The sequence below is a fragment of the Phyllobates terribilis genome, unplaced genomic scaffold (genome assembly GCF_046119375.1).
Source record: "Phyllobates terribilis strain yellow unplaced genomic scaffold, ASM4611937v1 Scaffold_7__3_contigs__length_470593459, whole genome shotgun sequence".
NCBI classification, from domain to species: domain Eukaryota; kingdom Metazoa; phylum Chordata; class Amphibia; order Anura; family Dendrobatidae; genus Phyllobates; species Phyllobates terribilis.
Genome location: NW_027362767.1, coordinates 419,751,867 through 419,771,367, shown reverse-complemented (window position 1 = coordinate 419,771,367; position 19,501 = coordinate 419,751,867). Strand labels below are relative to the sequence as shown.

The 19,501-nt window shown below is 43.8% G+C and overlaps 2 protein-coding genes across 2 annotated transcripts in view; both read right to left on the bottom strand.

Annotated features, from left to right (window-relative positions):
- LOC141155583 (uncharacterized) overlaps window positions 1–14,138 on the bottom strand; it is a 184,648-nt gene extending 170,510 nt beyond the window's left edge. Inside the window, exons 1-4 of the mRNA XM_073642453.1 lie at window positions 13,964–14,138; window positions 13,338–13,514; window positions 12,712–12,888; window positions 11,180–11,347 (exon numbers count right to left, since the gene is read on the bottom strand). Of these exons, the coding sequence (XP_073498554.1) occupies window positions 11,180–11,347; window positions 12,712–12,888; window positions 13,338–13,514; window positions 13,964–14,138 (697 nt within the window). The remainder of the gene's footprint in view (window positions 1–11,179; window positions 11,348–12,711; window positions 12,889–13,337; window positions 13,515–13,963) is intronic.
- A 4,911-nt stretch (window positions 14,139–19,049) lies between these two features.
- Window positions 19,050–19,501, bottom strand: part of LOC141155582 (uncharacterized) — a 232,326-nt gene continuing 231,874 nt past the window's right edge. The window contains exon 18 of the mRNA XM_073642452.1: window positions 19,050–19,414. Coding sequence (XP_073498553.1) covers window positions 19,050–19,414 — 365 coding nt within the window. The remainder of the gene's footprint in view (window positions 19,415–19,501) is intronic.

The window sequence follows — 19,501 nt, the reverse complement described above, 5'->3', positions numbered from 1 at the left end:
GACAATATGCTTAAAATAGGCCATGTCCTTCGTGGATTAAATATTGGTCATTTCATTATAATCACAGACAGGATTAAAATGAAAAATTATACTTCTATATACAGTAGGTAACACAGGCTCCACCATTCACAATAGATGATATCACAGCTCACCTCCTCATCCTGTACAATGAGTGATAACAGCCCTATATAAACAGCACTAAATATAGTAGATAACACAGGATCCGCCTTTCACAATAGAAGTCACAGCTCACCTCCTCCTTGTGTAAAATGTCTGATAGCATCTCTATATACAGTAGAAATTACACTGAATTCACCAGTTAAAATCAGAGATATCACAGCTCACCTCCTCCACTTCACTGCATGGTGACCTCTGCACAAGTTATAGAGCATGCCCACTACACTCTCCTACAGAAGTCTACATCATGTTTCCTGACATTTAACTGCTGTAAAATAAACAGCAACAGAGCAAGCATGATGGCTGCTTCCATAATCATGGACAGAAGTACCCCGACCGACGGCCTAGGCGGCGCCGCTCCCCGGTCCTCCCTTCACACTTGCCGTCGGGAGATCAGCGGCCCTAGCCGCTGATCTCTCGACGGTAGCCGCATGGAGGTCAGTGGCGATGCAGCCGGGAGATGACCGACTCTAGCCGGTCATCTCCCGGCTGCTCGCAGCGGAAGTACCCGCACAGGCAGCGCCGCTCCCCGGTCCTCACTAACACGGTTCGCTGATTGGTCGCGGCCAGCAGCCGCCACTAATCAGGAACGAGCGCAGTCCGGCCGCGAATCGGTGCCGGATTTGAAACACGCTTCACTGATTGGTCGCACCCACCTGGCCGCGACCAATCAGTGATATTGGTGCGAAATTTAAAACACCGCTTCTCTGATTGGTCGCGGCCAGCCGGCCGCGACCAATCAGCGACTGGCGCAGCCCGGCCGCGAATTGGCACTGGATTTGAAACACGCAGGCCACCGTCGGGAGATCTGCGGCGACGCAGCCGGGAGATGACTGGTGCTAGCCGGTCATCTCCCGGCTGCTCACAGCAGCAACTCAGGGCAGTATCTGAGAGCGCGTGCTGTGCCTCAGATCCTGCCAGGAGCTGCTGTAGACAGGACAGACAGCGCTGGAGCAGAGGTAAGGAAAGAAGGTGAGTATTAGTGTTTATTTTTTTAACTTTGCTGTGGGGATGGGGGAATGAGGAGGTCATACAAAACCAGGATGAGGGGGCCATACAAGCCAGGATGAGGAGGCCATACAAGCCAGGATGAGGGGGCCATACAAACCAGGATTAGGGGAATGACGGTGCCTTAGAAACCACAATTAGGGGATGAGGGAGCCATACATACCAGGATATGTAAATTTAACAGTAGCTGCTGTATTTCCCACCCTAGGCTTATACTCAAGTCAATAAATTTTCCCAGTTTTTTGTTGTAAAATTAGGGGTCTCGGCTTATACTTGGGTCACCGCGCACAGGCAGCATGTGACCCCCGGCTGCAGCTGGCTCTTGCTTCCGCTTATGTCACGACTATTTGCGGCTGCAGCCAAGGGGTCTCCTGTTTCGCGTTCCACCATGAGTGATGGGCTGTGGGCAGGGTTATCCCCCCATCCCGTCACACCCGGCATCCACCGCATGCGCATTCATTGACAGAGCGCGTGGTGGATGCTGGGTGTAACACGATGGGGGATAACCACGCCCACAGCCTGTCATTCACCATGGTACGTGGAACAGGAGACCTCTGGCTGCAGCCGCAAATAGTCGTGATGTAAGCGGAAGCAAGAGCCGGCTGCAGCCGGGGGAATTACGTGCTGGCTGTGCGTGGTCAGCGATGTAGTCACAAGTAGTATTGACAACATGACGTAATTACAAAATTCATTAGGGGCCCCGGGGGGATACATTGGGAGGTTAATTTAAAGTAGTGCACAACCTATTTAAACACTGCTTCGCTGATTAGTCGCGCCTTTTCGGTCGCATACATATTCTAGAATATCCGATGCGTTAGAATCGGGCCACCATCTAGTTTTTAATAAAAGAATATAAAAAAAAAAACAAGAAAAGTTACAAGTAAAGTTATTATAGTTGGATTAAGTGATATCTTGTAGGTTGAGCTGTATCATAAGAAGTATAATTGCAATTAAGTACAACCTAAATTCTAGTGAAATTAAAAAAAAAAAAACTTTTTTCTTTGCATCAAAAATGTAAAACACGGGTTTGGCTTGCTGAAGGTCAGGAGCGGCTGTGATACCCCAGATCTCCTGAACAGTCTTCAAAAAGAGCAACTTCAAGCACAAAAGAGTGGATTATTTGTGGCACAAGTAGTGCAGAAGACATCTAGGACATGGCTGGACTAAAACTGGGAAAGAAAAATCCATGAAAAAAAAAAGACTTAAAGTGAACTTATCACTAAATTTTTTATGATTTAATTTAACAGCAGAAGTAATAACATTGATCATTTGACCAAGAAAAACAGAAACAAGCTATATACCAAGTGGGAGAAAAACTCCCTTCCTTGGCACAAGCCTCTCATTCAACTGAGCCGACTTCAGCTGAAGTCGCCTCCAGGCTAGGGAATTCCCAGGCTTCTCTGCTCTGCTGACGTCACTCTCCCATGATGCAGTACATGAAGGGAGCAGCAGTCTGCCCGGCTGTGCTCAGGCACTGTGACGGTACTGGTTGTGCTCACTCAGTGCTGACATTTATGTGAAGCGTAAGAAGTGGCGCTCCAGATGCAGAGCAGGATCGCTGGGCAGCTGTATGGAAAGACAACTAGTGTGCTGAGAGTCAGCAATAGCCCAGCGATCCTGCTCTGCAGCTGTCTGGTGGATCAATCAGGGGGCAGCTCTGTGACTGCAAAGAATCTGAATTGCTGCCCCTGCGTTTCTTACTTATACCTCCTTTTCTGTAGAGCCCTGCTTGATATCTTTGCTGTGGGCTGCCTATTTCCTTCCTTCTCCTTACACACCATCCTGCACTAAGTACTCAAAGAAGAGGTATGCAGGACACTATGGCTTTTATTTATTTCCAATACCTGTATATGGGCAGTGTATATGCAGTTGTATGTGTGTATATACGTCTGTGAAATGTTTGCATATGTGTAAAGTGCATGCATGAGTGTTAAGTGTGCCTGTGTGTGTGTATATATATATATATATATATATATATATATATACACTGCTCAAAAAAATAAAGGGAACACTCAAATAACACATCCTAGATCTGAATGAATCAAATATTCTCATTGAATACTTTGTTCTGTACAAAGTTGAATGTGCTGACAACAAAATCACACAAAAATCATCAATGGAAATCAAATTTATTAACCAATGGAGGCCTGGATTTGGAGTCACCCCCAAAATTAAAGTGGAAAAACACACAACAGGCTGATCCAACTTTGATGTAATGTCCTTAAAACAAGTGAAAATGAGGCTCAGTATTGTGTGTGGCCTCCATGTGCCTGTATGACCTCCCTACAATGCCTGGGCATGCTCTTGATGAGGTTGCGGATGGTCTCCTGTGGGATCTCCTCCCAGACCTGGACTAAAGCATCCGCCAAGTCCTGGACAGTCTGTGGTGCAACGTGACGTTGGTGGATAGAGCGAGACATGATGTCCCAGATGTGCTCAATCGGATTCAGGTCTGAGAAACGGGCGGGCCAGTCCATAGCTTCAATGCCTTCATCTTGCAGGAACTGCTGACACACTCCAGCCACATGAGGTCTGGCATTGTCCTGCATTAGGAGGAACCCAGGGCCAACCGCACCAGCATATGGTCTCACAAGGGGTCTGAGGATCTCATCTCGGTACCTAATGGCAGTCAGGCTACCTCTGGCGAGCACATGGAGGGCTGTGTAGCCCTCCAATGAAATGCCACCCCACACCATTACTGACCCACTGCCAAACCGGTCATGCTGAAGGATGTTGCAAGCAGCAGATCGCTCTCCACGGCATCTCCAGACTCTGTCACGTCTGTCACATGTGCTCAGTGTGAACCTGCTTTCATCTGTGAAGAGCACAGGGCGCCAGTGGCGACTTTGCCAATCCTGGTGTTCTGTGGTAACTGCCAAGCGTCCTGCATGGTGTTGGGCTGTGAGCACAACTCCCATCTGTGGATGTCGGGCTCTCACACCACCCTCATGGAGTTGGTTTCTAACCGTTTGTGCAGACACATTCACATTTGTGGCCTGCTGGAGGTCATTTTGCAGGGCTCTGGCAGTGCTCCTCCTGTTCCTCCTTGCACAAAGGTGGAGGTAGCAGTCCTACTGCTGGGTTGTTGCCCTCCTACGGCCCCCTCCACGTTTCCTGGTGTACTGGCCTGTCTCCTGGTAACGCCTCCAGCATCTGGACACTACACTGACAGACACAGCAAACCTTCTTGCCACAGCTTGCATTAATGTGCCATCCTGGATGAGCTGCACTACCTGAGCAACTTATGTGGGTTGTAGAGTCCGTCTCATGCTACCATGAGTGTGAAAGCACAACCAACATTCAAACGTGACCAAAACATCAGCCAGAAAGTATTGGTACTGAGATGTGGTCTGTGGTCCCCACCTGCAGAACCACTCCTTTATTGAGGGTGTATTGATAATTGTCAATAACTTCCATCTATTGTCTATTCCATTTGCACAACAGTATGTGAAATTGATTGTCAATCAGTGTTGCTTCCTAAGTGGACAGTTTGATTTCACAGAAGTTTGATTTACTTGGAGTTATATTCTGTTGTTTAAGTGTTCCCTTTATTTTTTTGAGCAATGTATATATATATATATATATATATATATATATATATATATGCACATATATACTGTCTGTTTGCCACCTGTGTGTCTACATTTTTATTGGTATATGGTCTCCCATGCCGGTATGTGCTGCCCCCTCCTGCTATGAGCTGCCCCCATCATGTTATGTGCTGCCCCCATCCTGTTCCCCCATTCTGGTATTTGTGCTGCCCCTCATCCCTATCCTGGTATGCATGGCACCCCTCATCCCTATCCTGGTATGCATTGCACCCCTCATCCCTATCCTGGTATTCATGGAACCCCTCATCCCCATCCTGGTATGCATGGCACCCCTCATCCCCATTCCGGTATGCATGGCACCCCTCACCCCCATCCCGGTATGCATGGCACCCTCACCCCCAATCCTGGTATGCATTGCCCCCTCACCCCCAATCCTGGTATGCATGGCACCCCTCATCCCAATCCTAGCATGCATGGCGCCCATCATCCCCAATCCTGGTATGAATGGCCCGCTCAGCCTTATCCTGGTATGCATGGGCCCCTCACCCCCATCCTGGTATGCATGGCACTCCTCATCCTGGATTGCTCCGCTGACGTATTTTGTTGCAGAATTGCTCCGCTGACATATTTTGTCCATCATAAAATGTGAGATCTACAGGGAGGGAAAACAGTACACCTCTCTGGAACAGTGTCTGGGAGGCTGTGGTGGCTGCTGCACGCAATGTTGATCGAAAACAGATCAAGCAACTGACAGAATCTATGAATGGAAGGCTGTTGAGTGTCATCATAATGAAAGGTGGCTATATTGATCACTATTTTTTTGTTTTTGCATGTCAGAAATGTTTATTTCTAAATTTTGTGCACTGATATTGGTTTACCTGGTGAAAATAAACAAGTGAGATGGGATTATATTTGGTTTTTATTAAGTTGCCTAATAATTCTGCACAGTAATAGTTACCTGCACAAACAGATATCTTCCTAAGATAGCCAAATCTAAAAAAAAAAAACACTCCAATTTCCAAAAATATTAAGCTTGGATATTTATGAGTCTTTGGGGTTGATTGAGAACATAGTTGATGATCAATAATAAAAATAATCCTCTAAAATACAACTTGCCTAATAATTCTGCACACAGTGTATATTACATATCGCTATTATATATGTATATAGTATCTCCTATAGATATATATACATCTATGTGTAATATATTGTAAGGCAGCTCTAGTCATCATGCTGGGTGACACTCACTGCCCCGGGTCAATTAAAGCACACCTGCCACGTTTTCCAGTATTTCACAATCCAGCAGTTTATTTATCTTCATAACTGCTTATCACACAGTCCATCTCAGTGGCTCACCGGCATGTTTACACACATAACATCCAGGATCCTTTCAAGTGGCAGACAGGCCCACTTGGCTCCAGTTACAGCCTTCAGCAAAGTCACTTATATCAATGTCCATATAACGCAGCGTTTTTACCTTTGCCGGGTCGTAGCTGCTTCACTCAGCTTTGTTCTGCCACAGCTGTGGCTCTAAGGCTTACCAAACATGGTCTCCAGCCCTTTTGCCCTCCAAGGCTACTGGCATCTCTCACACACAAGGATCCAGCCTCTGCCTTTCAGGACTCTTGTTTTCCAAGCCTCTGGCCCTCCTAGGCTACTGGCATCTCTTACACAAGGATCCAGCCTCTGCCTTTCAGGCTTCACCAGGCTTCACCAGGCCTCACTAAGCCTCTCCAGGCTAACGGTGTCCCACACACAGGAACAGGCCTCACGTCTTTCACACCCCCTGTCTCAAATCTACCAGGGTTTATATATCCTCCAGTGCACACACAGGACCTGTGCTGATGTCACAGTCATGTGATCAGACCTTCTGTGTGCACAGGACCTGTGCGATGTCACAGTCATGTGACCAGTCACCTGGTGGGGAGGTACATGGTCAGCCAAAACACACCCTGGACCATTACAGTAATGCCGCAAGCCGCTGCTTTACAATATATATCTATATATAGTACTAAATGTTTTTTTTAAGCTAGAGACCGGAGGCACTGTGTGATGCAGAAATCTTGAAAATGGCGGAGAAGTGTGGGGGTACGTTACATATTTAAATGATTAGTGATGTCAGGAGAAGACGGGGGAGGGTGGGGGAGGACTGTGATGCCTGATCAGCGCCTGTGCAGTCCGCACTTTCCGGCGCCATTTTGTTGAAGGCACACTGCAAGTGTGTCTCCATTGTGTCTATTGAAGACACACTTGCAATATATCTTCAATAAAATGGCGCCGGAAGCGCGCCATGCGCATGTGCCGATTCCGAAGGCTGATTCCGGCCTTCTGCCCGAAGAAACGCCATGGCAACTGGCCTCCCAGATAGATAAGTTATGGTGCCAGAGATCGTGGTATGCATTCAGTGCTTACGCATACCGCGATTTCCGGCGCTACAATTCTCATCTTCGTTTAGGATGGGGATGCGTTCCTCTGTGGGGTCCAGACTGTGAAGGCATGTCGCGCTTGCGCAGTCTATTGAGGCTTCAGACAGACGGACACATCTCCGGTTATATTATAGATAGAAATACAGTACAGACCAAAAGTTTGGACGCACCTTCTCATTTAAAGATTTTTCTGTATTTTCATGACTATGAAAATTGTACATTCACACTGAAGGGATCAAAACTATGAATTAACACATGTGGAATTATATACTTAATATATAGGCCTAGGCCTTAGGCCTATAAGTTTATTCATGTTCTTATTGGGAGCTTTTTAGTGCATTGAAGCATATTGTTAATAGTGAGCATAGTTTCTACCATGCAGGTGGGCAAGGGGTGCGTCAGCTTATGTGGGATCATTCAACAAGGTAAGAATCAAAGTTCATCACTTGTGAAAATTCACCTATAACTAGTTTAACACAAGAAGTAGTACTCCTACGTCGGAGCAAATTAAACATTGACAGATCCCCCGGCCCAGATGGTATTCATCCACGGATACTGAGGAAATTGAGCTCAGCAATTGACAGACCGCTGTATCTCATATTATTAAGCTTTCTTGTAACAGGGGAGGTGACACAGGATTGGAGGATAGCTGATGTGGTACCGATATTTAAGAAAGGTAAGAAGGTGGATCCAGGTAACTACCATCCAGTAAGTCTGACATCAGTAGGGTGCAAAGTTTTTGATGGTATCATAAGAGATGACCTGCAGAGTTATATTGCCGAGAATAATATAATAATTGATAATCAGCATGGATTCATGAAAAATAGGTTGTGTCTAACTAACATGTTGGGGTTCTATGAGGAGATAAGTGCAAATCTGGATGTTGATAATGTGGCTGATGTGATTTATCTGGAATGTGCAAAGGCATTTGATACTGTACTACATAGCAGCCTTATACTGAAGCTACAGAAGCAAGGACTTGGGGGAACTATATATAGATAGGTGAGGAATTGGCTAAATGATAGGAAACAAAGAGTCGTCATAAATGGTACATTCTCTAAATGGGACATAGTAGTGGGGGCTGCAGGGATCTGTGCTAGGACCAATTCTCTTTAACCTCTTTATTAATTACCCTGGGGATGGGATTGTGAGTAAAGTGTCAGTTCTTGCTGACGATACCAAACTGTGTAGGATACTAAAATCTGATCTTGACATTACGATATTGCAGGACGATCTGGATAAGATGACTGAATGGGCAAACACTTGGCAGATGGGGTTTAATGTAGATAAATGTAGAGTAATTCACCTAGGATGGAGTAATCCTATTGCTGCATACACATTAAATGGGAGTATACTCGGGACTACAGAACAGGAGAAGGACTTGGGCATTCTGGTTACAAGTAAGATGAGCAGCAGTACTCAATGTCAAGTAGCAGCTGAAAAAGCAAACAAAATTTTAGGATGTATAAAAAGAGAGAGAAACTCCCACAAACCCAACGTATTGTTATTGTTACTCCTTTACTGGTGAGGCCACATCTGGAATATGGGATCCCCTTTTGGGCTCTATTCTTTTAAAAAGAATATTCAGAAGTTAGAGTCAGTTCAAAGGCGGCAACTAGATTATTACAAGGGATGGAGGCCTGTCATATGATGAGAGGTTGGAAAAGTTAGGCTTGCATAGCTTAGAAAAACGATGCCTCAGAGGAGATCTCATTTACATGTATAAATATATGTGTGGTCAGTTCAAAGGACTAGCACATGACTTATTTCTTCCAAAGACTATACTAAGGACCAGGGGACACTCATTACGGGTGGAAGAAAGGCGATTCCGGCACCAAAACAGGAAAGGGTTCTTTACAGTCAGAGCAGTCAGACTGTGTAATGCCGACCACAAGAGGTAGTGATGGCCGACACTATAACAGCTTTCAAAAAGGGGCTGGATGATTTCCTCAATACACATAACATTGTGGGTTACAGTTAATTTAGTGACAAAATGTGCAATTGGTGGAGAAAGGTTGAACTTGATTGACCTAAGTCTTTTTTCAACCTAAATGACTAAGTAACTATGTAGTTAATGGACACATGATATACAGTATGTGATGTGGATAGTGACGTGTTGAACATAGGGCAGGTCAACAGCAGATATTTGCACCTATTTAGATTCAATACTGTGCATGTAAATTGTAAAATTCTGCCTTGAAGTGATCACCGTTAAATAATAAGGTAAATCTTATTCTCGTAGACATTCACATATTATGACATTTTATGACGAGACATACAGTACAGACCAAAAGTTTGGACACGCCTTCTCATTTAAAGATTTTTCTGTATTTTCATGACTATGAAAATTGTACATTCACACTGAAGGCATCAAAACTATGAATTAACACATGTGGAATTATATACTTAACAAAAAATTGTGAAACAACTGAAAATATGTCTTATATTCTAGGTTCTTCAAAGTAGCCACCTTTTGCTTTGATGACTGCTTTGCACACTCTTGGCATTCTCTTGATGAGCTTCAAGTGGTAGTCACCGGAAGTGGTCTTACAACAATCTTGAAGGAGTTCCCAGAGATGCTTAGCACTTGTTGGCCCTTTTGCCTTCACTCTGCGGTCCAGCTCACCCAAACCATCTCGATTGGGTTCAGGTCTGGTGACTGTGGAGGCCAGGTCATCTGGCGTAGCACCCCATCACTCTTCTTCTTGGTCAAATAGCCCTTACACAGCCTGGAGGTGTGTTTGGGGTCATTGTCCTGTTGAAAAATAAATGATGGTCCAACTAAACACAAACCGGATGGAATAGCATGCCGCTGCAAGATGCTGTGGTAGCCATGCTGGTTCAGTATGCCTTCAATTTTGAATAAATCCCCAACAGTGTCACCAGCAAAGCACAACCACACCATCACACCTCCTCCTCCATGCTTCACGGTGGGAACTAGGCATGTAGAGTCCATCCGTTCACCTTTTCTGCATCGCACAAAGACAGGGTGGTTGGAACCAAAGATCTCAAATTTGGACCAAAGCACAGATTTCCACTGGTCTAATGTCCATTCCTTGTGTTCTTTAGCCCAAACAAGTCTCTTCTGCTTGTTGCCTGTCCTTAGCAGTGGTTTCCTAGTAGCAATTTTACCATGAAGGCCTGCTGCACAAAGTTTCCTCTTAACAGTTGTTGAAGAGATGTGTCTGCTGCTAGAACTCTGTGTGGCATTGACCTGGTCTCTAATCTGAGCTGCTGTTAACCTGCGATTTCTGAGGCTGGTGACTCGGATAAACTTATCCTCTGAAGCAGAGGTGACTCTTGGTCTTCCTTTCCTGGGGCGGTCCTCATGTGAGCCAGTTTCTTTGTAGCGCTTGATGGTTTTTGCAACTGCACTTGGGGACACTTTCAAAGTTTTCCCAATTTTTCGCACTGACTGACCTTCATTTCTTAAAGTAATGATGGCCACTCGTTTTTCTTTACTTAGCTGCTTTTTTCTTGCTATAATACAAATTCCAATAGTCTATTCAGTATGACTATCAGCTGTGTATCCACCTGACTTCTGCACAACACAACTGATGGTCCCAATCCCATTTATAAGGCAAGAAATCCCACTTATTAAACCTGACAGGGCACACCTGTGAAGTGAAAACCATTTCCGGTGAATACCTCTTGAAGCTCATCAAGAGAATGCCAAGAGTGTGCAAAGCAGTCATCAAAGCAAAAGGTGGCTACTTTGAAGAACCTAGAATATAAGACATATTTTCAGTTGTTTCACACTTTTTTGTTAAGTATATAATTCCACATGTGTTAATTCATAGTTTTGATGCCTTCAGTGTGAATGTACAATTTTCATAGTCATGAAAATACAGAAAAATCTTTAAATGAGAAGGTGTGTCCAAACTTTTGGTCTGTACTGTAGATGTAGTTAATATCTTGGGTGCAGTATTGAAAAAAGACTCTTCAATTGGAAAACTGCCAGACAGCATGGCTGTAGAATCAATACTCTATGGTAATTTTAATAAATTAGGAAGATACCTTCATGAGTAGATGGCATGATTGTTGCTGTTGGGCGTTCTTTGGTAGTAGATGGCACGGTTTTAGTTGTTGGGATTTGTGTGGTAATAGATGACATAGTTGTTGTTGGGCGTTGTGTGGTTGTAGGAGACATGGTTTTAGTAGTTGGAGGATGTGTAGTAGTACTGTCTGGCCAAGGAGCAACAAAAAAGCAAAAAAAGAAAGAAACATGTAAAATGATTCATAAGAATGAAGACTATGTAATTGTGATCAATGGGCACATGACATATGTGATGTGGACAGTGACATGTCGAACATAGAGCAAGTCAACATTTGATGCAATCACAACCATAGAACCGAATCAGAGGAGATAATTGCACCTTTTTAAATTCAATACTACTTGTAAATTCTAAAATTCTGACATAAAGTGATCACAGGTAAATATTATCATCATCATTCTTTATACAGGGTGGACATTGTCTGCCAACTCAGCCAAGGAAGGAGGCAAATAGGAAAAGTAGGTTGCAGGTTTCAGTTGCATTAGGTTAATTCCAAAATTTATTTTGTTGGAGATGCTCTTCAATTCAAAAACTGCCAGATATCAAGGCTGAAGAATCACTACCCTGTGGTAAGTTTAATAAATTAAGTAAGATACCTTCAAGAATAGATGGCATGGTTGTAGATCTTATGCATTCTGTGGAAGTGGATGGCATGGTTGTAGTTGTTGGGCGTTCTGTGGTAGTAGATGGCATGGTTGTAGTTGTTGGGTGTTCTGTTGTAGTATATGGCATGATTGTAGTCGTTGGGCGTTCTGTTGTAGTAGATGGCATGGTTGTAGTTGTGTGTTCCTTGGTAGTAGATGGCATGGTTATGGTTGTTGGGATATGTGTGGAAATAGAAGACACAGTTGTAGGTGTTGGGTGCTGTGTGGTTTTAGTTGTTGGAGGTTGTATAGTAATACTGACTGGCCATGGAACAAAAAAAATAAAAAAGTAATATGATTCATAAGACAAAGCACAATGTAATTGTGGTCAGAGGGCTCATGACATATGTGATGTGAACAGTGACATGTCGAACACAGAGCATGTCAACCTTTGATGCAATCTCAAACTTAGAACTGAATCAGAGCAGATAATTGCACCTATTTAGATTCAATGCTTCACGTAAATTGTAAAATTGTGCCTTAAAGTGATCACACTTAAATAATATTGAAGTAAATCTTATTTACGTGGACATTCACATTGTATAAGAAGACATAAATGACTGTAGTCAATATCTGTGCTGCAAGTTTGAGGTAGGCAACAACAGTGATCTTTTCCTATGTTCAGAAGACATGATTATTATTATCATCATAATTCTTTATAGAAAGTCTACATTATCTGCCAATTCGGACAAGGAGGAAGTGAATAGGAAAAGCACGTTTCTGGTTTCAGTTGCATTAGGTAAATTCCAAAATTAATTTCGTTGGAGCGACTCTTCAATTGGAAAACTGACAGATAGCAAGGCTGAAGTTCCAATACTCTATAGTAAGTTAAATAAATTAAGTTAGATACCTTCAGAAGTAGATGTCATTGTTGCAGTTGTTGGGCGTTCCACAGTAGTAGATGGCATGGTTGTAGTTGTTGGGTGTCCTATTGTAGTATAGGGCAAGCTTGTGATTGTTGGGTGTTCTGTGGTAGTAGATGTCATGGTTGTAGTTGTTGAAGGTTGTGTGGTAGTACTGACTGGCCCTGGAACAAAAAAAAGAAAAAAAGGTAAAATTATTTCTAAGAAAGAAAATAATGTAATGGTAGTGAAAGGACACATGACATATGTGATGTGGACAGTGACATGTGGAACAAAAAGCAAGTCAACCTTTGATGGAATCACAACATTAGAACTGAATCTGAGCAGACAAATCACACCTATGCAGATTCAATACTACACGTTAATTGTAAAATTCTACCTTAAAGTGATCACAGTTAAATGTTATTATCATCATTATTTATACAGGGTGGATATGATCTGCAAAATTGGCCAATGAATGAAGCCAAAAGGAAAAGCAAGTTGCTAGTTTCAATTGCATTAGGTCGATTCCAAAAATAATTTTGTTGGAGAGACTCTTCAATTGAAAAGCTGCAAGATAGCAAGGCTGAAGAACCAATACTCTATGGGAAGTTTAAAAAATTAAGTAAGATACCTTCAGAAGTAAATGGAATGGTTGTAGTTGTTGGGTGTTCTGTGGTAGTAGATGGAATGGTTGTAGTAGTTGGGATTTTTATGGTAGTTGATGGCACAGTTGTAGTTGTTGGGCGCTGTGTGGTAGTAGGTGGCATGGTTTTAGTTGTTGGAGTTTGTGTACTAGCACTGACTGGCCCTGGAACAAAAAAGTAAAAAAAGTAAAATTATATCTAAGAAAGAAAACAATGTAATGGTGCCAATGGGCACATTACACATGTGATGTGGACAGTGACATGTCGTACAAAAAGCAAGTCAACGTTTGATGGAATCATAACATTAGAACTGAATCAAAGCAGATAATTGCACGTATTTAGATTAAATACTACACATTAATTGTATAATTCTACCTTAAAGTGATCACAGTTAAATATTATTATTATCATCATTCTTTACACACGGTGGACATGATCTGCTCAATTGGCCAAGGAAAGAGGCGAAAAAGAAAATCAAGTTGCTAATTTCAGGTGCATTAGGTGGATTCCAAAATTAATTTTGTTGAGGAGAGTCTTCAAATGGAAAACTGCCAGATAACAAGGCTGAAAAAAACAATGCTCTATGGTAAGTTTAATAAATTAAGTAAGATACCTTCAGGAGAAGATGTCAAGGTTGTGGTTGTTGGGCGTTGTGTGGTAATAGATGGAATGGTTGTCGCTGTTGAGCGATCTGTGGTAGTATATTGCAAGAATGTAGTTGTTGGGTGTTCAGTGGTAGCAGAGGGCATGGATGTAGTTGTTGGGTGTTCTCTAGTAGTAGATGGCATGGTTGTAGTTATTGGGCTTTCTGTGGTAGTAGATGGAATAGTTGTAGTTATTGGGAACTCTAGTATTAGATGGAATGGTTGTAGTTTTGGGGTTTTCCGTGGTAGTAGATGGCATGGTTGTTGTTGTTGGTTGTTCTGTGGTAGAGGATGGCATGGTTGTAGTTATTGGGTGTTCTGTGGTACTAGATGGCATGGTTGTAGTAGTTGGGTGTTCTGTAATTGTAGATGGCATGGTTGTAGTTATTGGGAGTTTTGTGGTAGTAGATGGAATCGTTGTAGTTGTTGGACGTTCTGTGGTAGTAGATGACATGGCTATACTTGTTGGGTTTTCCGTGTAGTAAATGGCATGGCTGTAGTTTTTGGACGTTCTGTGGTAGTACATGGCATGGTTGTAATTGTTGGATTTTCTGTGGTAGTAGATGGCATGGTTGTAATTTTTGGGTGTTCTGTGGTAATATATGGCATGGTTGTAGTTGTTGGGTGCTCTGTGGTAGTATATGGCATAGCTGTAGTTGTTGGGAGTTCTTTGGTAGTATATGACCCTGTTGTAGTTGTTGAGTGTTCAGTAGTTGTAGATGGAATGGTTTAGTTGTTGGGCGTTCTGTGGTAGATGACATAGCTGTAGTTTTTGAGTTTTCTGTAGTAGTAGATGGCATGTCTGTAGTTGTTGGGTGTTTTGTCGTAGTAGTTGGAATGGTTGTAGTCGTTGGGCATTCTGTGGTGCTAAATGGCATGGTTGTATTTGGGACTTCTGTGGTAGAAGATGGCATGGTTATAGTTGTTGGGCGTTCTGTGGTAGTAGATGGCATTTTTGTAGTTTTTGGGCGTTCAGTGGTAGGAAATGGCATTGTTGTATATGGTATTGTTGCAGTTTATGGACTTTGTATGCTAGTAGTTGGCATTGTTGTAGTTGTTGGGTGCCCTGTGGTACTAGATGACATGGTTTTAGTGGTTGAGTGATTTGTGCTACTAGATGGCATGGTTGTAATTGTTGGGTGTTCTGTAGTTGTAGATGGCATGGTTGTAGTTATTGGGAGTTCTTTAGTAGTAGATGGCATGGTTATAGTTTTTGGGCGTTCTGTGGTATTAGAAGGCATGGTTGTATTTATTGGGAGTTCTGTGGTAGTAGATGGAATGGTTATAGTTGTTGGAGAGTTGTTGGAGAGTCTGTGTTAATAGATGATATGGTTGTAGTTGTTGGGTTTTCCGTAGTAGTAAATGGCATGGCTGTAGTTGTTGAGTGTTCTGTAGTAGTAGATGGCATGGTTGTAATTGTTGGGTTTTCTGTGGTAGTAGATGGAATGTTTGTTGTTTTTGCGTGATCTGTGGTAGTAGATGGTATGGTTGTAGTTGTTGGGTGTTCTGTTGTAGTATATGGCATGGTTGTAGTTTTTGGGTGTTCAGTAGTAGTAGATAGCACGGTTGTAGTGCTCTGGAGTTCTTTGGTAATAGATGGAATGGTTGTAGTTGGTTCGTATTCTGTGGTAGTAGATGGAATGGTTGCAGGTTTTGGGCATTCAGTGGTAGTAGATGGCATGGATGTAGTTGTTGGGTTTTCTGTGGTAGTAGATTGCTTTGTTGTAGTTGTTGGGTCTTCTATGTTAGTAGTTGGCATGGTTGTAATTATTGGGTGTTCTGTGGTAGTAGATGGCATGGTTTTAGTTGTTGGGTATTCTGTAGTAGTAGATGTCATGGTTGCAGTTATTGGGAGTTCTGTGGTTGTAGATGAGATGGTTATAGTGGTTGTTTGTTCTGTGGTAGTAGATGGCCTCTGTTGGTCCAATATCCCAGTACAATCACATATATAAATATCAATGCCCAAAAGGACTATAAAGAAGGCTGAGATAAAACCATAGTTACCAATGAGCTCAGGTCAGAGGTCCAGGCACCCACCACTCACCCCAATGTCCTTTTGGGCATTGATATTTATATATGTGATTGTACTGGAATATTGGACCAACAGAGGCTATCTGCTAATTACTAATGCATATATTTATGGATTGTTATTATTCTCTGTGATAAGTATATATATTTCTTCTCTGTTGCTCGAGATATTGAATGCCGTGTTTTGTATTGATTATTAATTATATGCTTATGTTAGCTATCTGTATGACATAGTCGTCAGCTTATACACATTATGGGTCCAGGCACCCCACCACTTTTTTTATCTGTGGTGTGTCTTGCTTTTATTATTATTGTATGTATTTTTTAATATGTATTTCATTAAAGTATTGGCAATTTTTCAACTTTGGGTCTTATAGTTGATTTTTGCCTTCATTTATTTTGGTGTATTCTAGTGTACTCCGAAGCAGATGTTACCCCCGAGTCTCTGCACTCTTCCGACCTGGCGGAGGACCTTCAGTTGTTTCCTGAATCCTTCGGGGTACCACCAGATACCAAAGGGACAGTTACTTTTCTACAACTTGTACCTGAAACCTCGCCCATTTCATCCTGTGAGATTGACAAGATGTATCCCGAAGCAGAGGTTACCCCCAAGTCTCTGCACCCCTCCAATCAAGCGGAGGACTTCCAGTTGTCTCCTGAACCCTCTGGGGTGCTACCTGATAATAAGTGGAGAGAGACTTCCTTGTATGCTGTTCCTGGTATTCCACCCGTTTCGTCTGTTGCTGAGGATGGCTGGATAGGAGGTAGCATCCTAGCTACCCAGATGAGACCAGTTTTGTCTCTTCCTGTGGACAGTAGAAGTAATCTCCTTGAAGAGAAGGATTGGCCCTCAAATTCCCTGCGGAAGATTCTGGCAGGCCTGAAGAAGAGGGGGCGTAACATACCTGGCGGCGTCCTTGCATAGTGGTCCATCTCCCACTGTGCAAGAGCGCGCACTTAATTTCCAGTCCAGACTGCCACTTTGGCTTCTTTCCATACTGTCTGCTTTGCTCTGCTCTGGCTGATTAGGGCGACGCCCGCTGAACTTCCTGTTTCTTGTAGCTGCTGCAGACACTCCCCTAATGCATCCTCAGCCTATTGCTGTCTGTCACCTGGTATTTAAACTAGCTCCTCCTTGGAATCCATGCCTGAGCATCTTGTTCTGTCAGTTGGCTTCTTGTCACTGATGTGCCAGATCCTGTCTATGTTTTCTGCCTTGCGGTATCAGTTCCCGTGTCTGAACTGTGTCCAGTCTGTGTACTCTAGTCAGCTGTCTGTCTGCCTTCCTGGGGGCTGTATTTCCAGGCCTGTCTGAACACACTCCTAGCCTGTTCGTCTCGCCCTCTGTGGGGCTGCATACCCAAACTCGCTCCTGTATTCGTTGCAGTACAGTTCCTGTCTGAACTGTCTCCTAGCTTCCTACCTGTTTTGTCTTTATGTCTGCTTGTTCCCTTTTTCTGCAGTGTCTGAACCAGCACTTGGCTTTACCTAGGCTCGTTCCTGCATTTTGTTGCAGTTACTATTCTTGTCTGAACTGTCTACTAGCTTCTTACCTGTTTTGTCTTTATGTCCGTTTGCTCCCTTTTTCTGTAGAGTCTGAACCTGCACCTAACTTCTACTCATTGTCATTGTACTTCCGTTTGTGAGTTGGAGTCCTTTCGCTACTTCTTTGCAAGTACCTTGTGTGTTTCTGGTTCTGCCTTTCTTTTCCAGGCTGTTCCATGTGAACAGAGCCCTGTCACCTTTGCTTTATCTTTGTTTACCGCTTCGGCGATTTATCTCTGTCCTGTCTTACTTACCGCTTCGGCGGTTACTGCCCGCTCAGTCTTGTCCACCACACTTGTGGTTTTGCTCTGCTCAGCCTTGTCCACCGCGTCTGCGGTTTTGTTCTGCTCAGCCTTGTCTACCGCGTCTTTGGTTTCGCCCTGCTCAGCCTTGTCTACCGCGTTTGTGGTTTTGCTCTGCTCAGCCTTGTCTACCGCGTCTGCAGTTTCGTTCTGCTCAGCCTTGTCTACCGCGTCTGCGGTTTCGCTCTGCTCAGCCTTGTCTACCGCGTCTGCGGTTTCGCTCTGCTCAGCCTTGTCTACCGCGTCTGCGGTTTCGCTCTGCTCATCCTTGTCTACCACGTCTGCGGTTTCGCTCTTCTCAGCCTTGTCTACCGCGTCTGCGGTTTCGCTCTGCTCAGCCTTGTCTACCGCGTCTGTGGTTTCGCTCTGCTCAGCCTTGTCCACCGCGTCTGCGGTTTTGCTCTGCTCATCCTTGTCCACCGCGTCTGTGGTTTTGCTCTGCTTGGCCTTGTCCACCGCGTCTGCGGTTTTGCTCTGTTCGGCCTTGTCTACCGCACCTGCTGTTTCATTTTGCTCTGCTTGATTACCGCATCTGCGGCTCTGAACCTGTCTCCCAGTCTGTACTGGACCCTACCCAGCCTGCACTCTAGCCTGCCTGTTCCTGTATTCCCCGGTGTGGGTCAACAGCCGTGTCTGGGGTCTGACCTGGAGTGGCATCTGGTCCCTCTGCTCGGTTCCTCCCTGGTGCACTGGCGTCATATGCCGTCGTGCGACCTTGGTCGGATCGGGCAGATACTTAGTTACGCCCCTCCAGGCACTCTCCGGTTCATGGCACAGTGGAATCACTAATCACGCACACGCCAGTCAGTCCAGGCGTGTGCATTACAGCTATATCTATTATTTATTATATTGGGCAGTATATAATCCTTAAGGTTTATTGACTGTGGATTTTACTGCTGGCGATACAAAATTTGTGTGCCAATCAATAGCTGGGAGACAGTGAGTATCGCCTGGTACAAAGGCAGTGGCACTAGCGCCCCCGGGAGGGAATATTGTGTGTTGAGGGCAATGTATTTTGGCCATTTATCTAGAGTTGCTGTAAAACCATGGATCTAAGGAATAAAAAATAGTTGCATTGTTTACCTGCCTAGCTGATTATTACAACCCACAACCTGAGATCTTCACAGAGACACTCTTCAATAAGAAAACTGCCAGATAGCAAGAATGAAGAAGCAATACTCTATGGTAAGGTTAATAAATTAAGTAAGATACCTTCAGGAGTAGATGGCATGGTTGTAGTTGTTTGGCGTTCTGTGGTAGTAGATGGCATGGTTGTAGTTGTTGGACGTCCTGTAGTAGTAGATGGCATGGTTATAGTTGTTGGGTGTTCTGTGGGATTAGATTGCATGGTTATAGTTGTTGGGCGTTCTGTACTACTAGATGGAATGGTTGCAGTTGTTGGGCGTTCTGTACTACTAGATGGAATGGTTGTAGTAGTTGGAATTTTTGTGGTAGTAGATGGCACAGTTGTAGTTGTTGGGCGCTCTGTGGTAGTAGATGGCATGGTTTTAGTTGTTGGAGTTTGTGTACTAGCACTGACTGGCCCTGGAAAAAAAATGAAAAAAAGTTAAATTATTTCTAAGTAAGAAAACAATGTAATAGTGCCATGGGCGCATGACATATGTGATATGC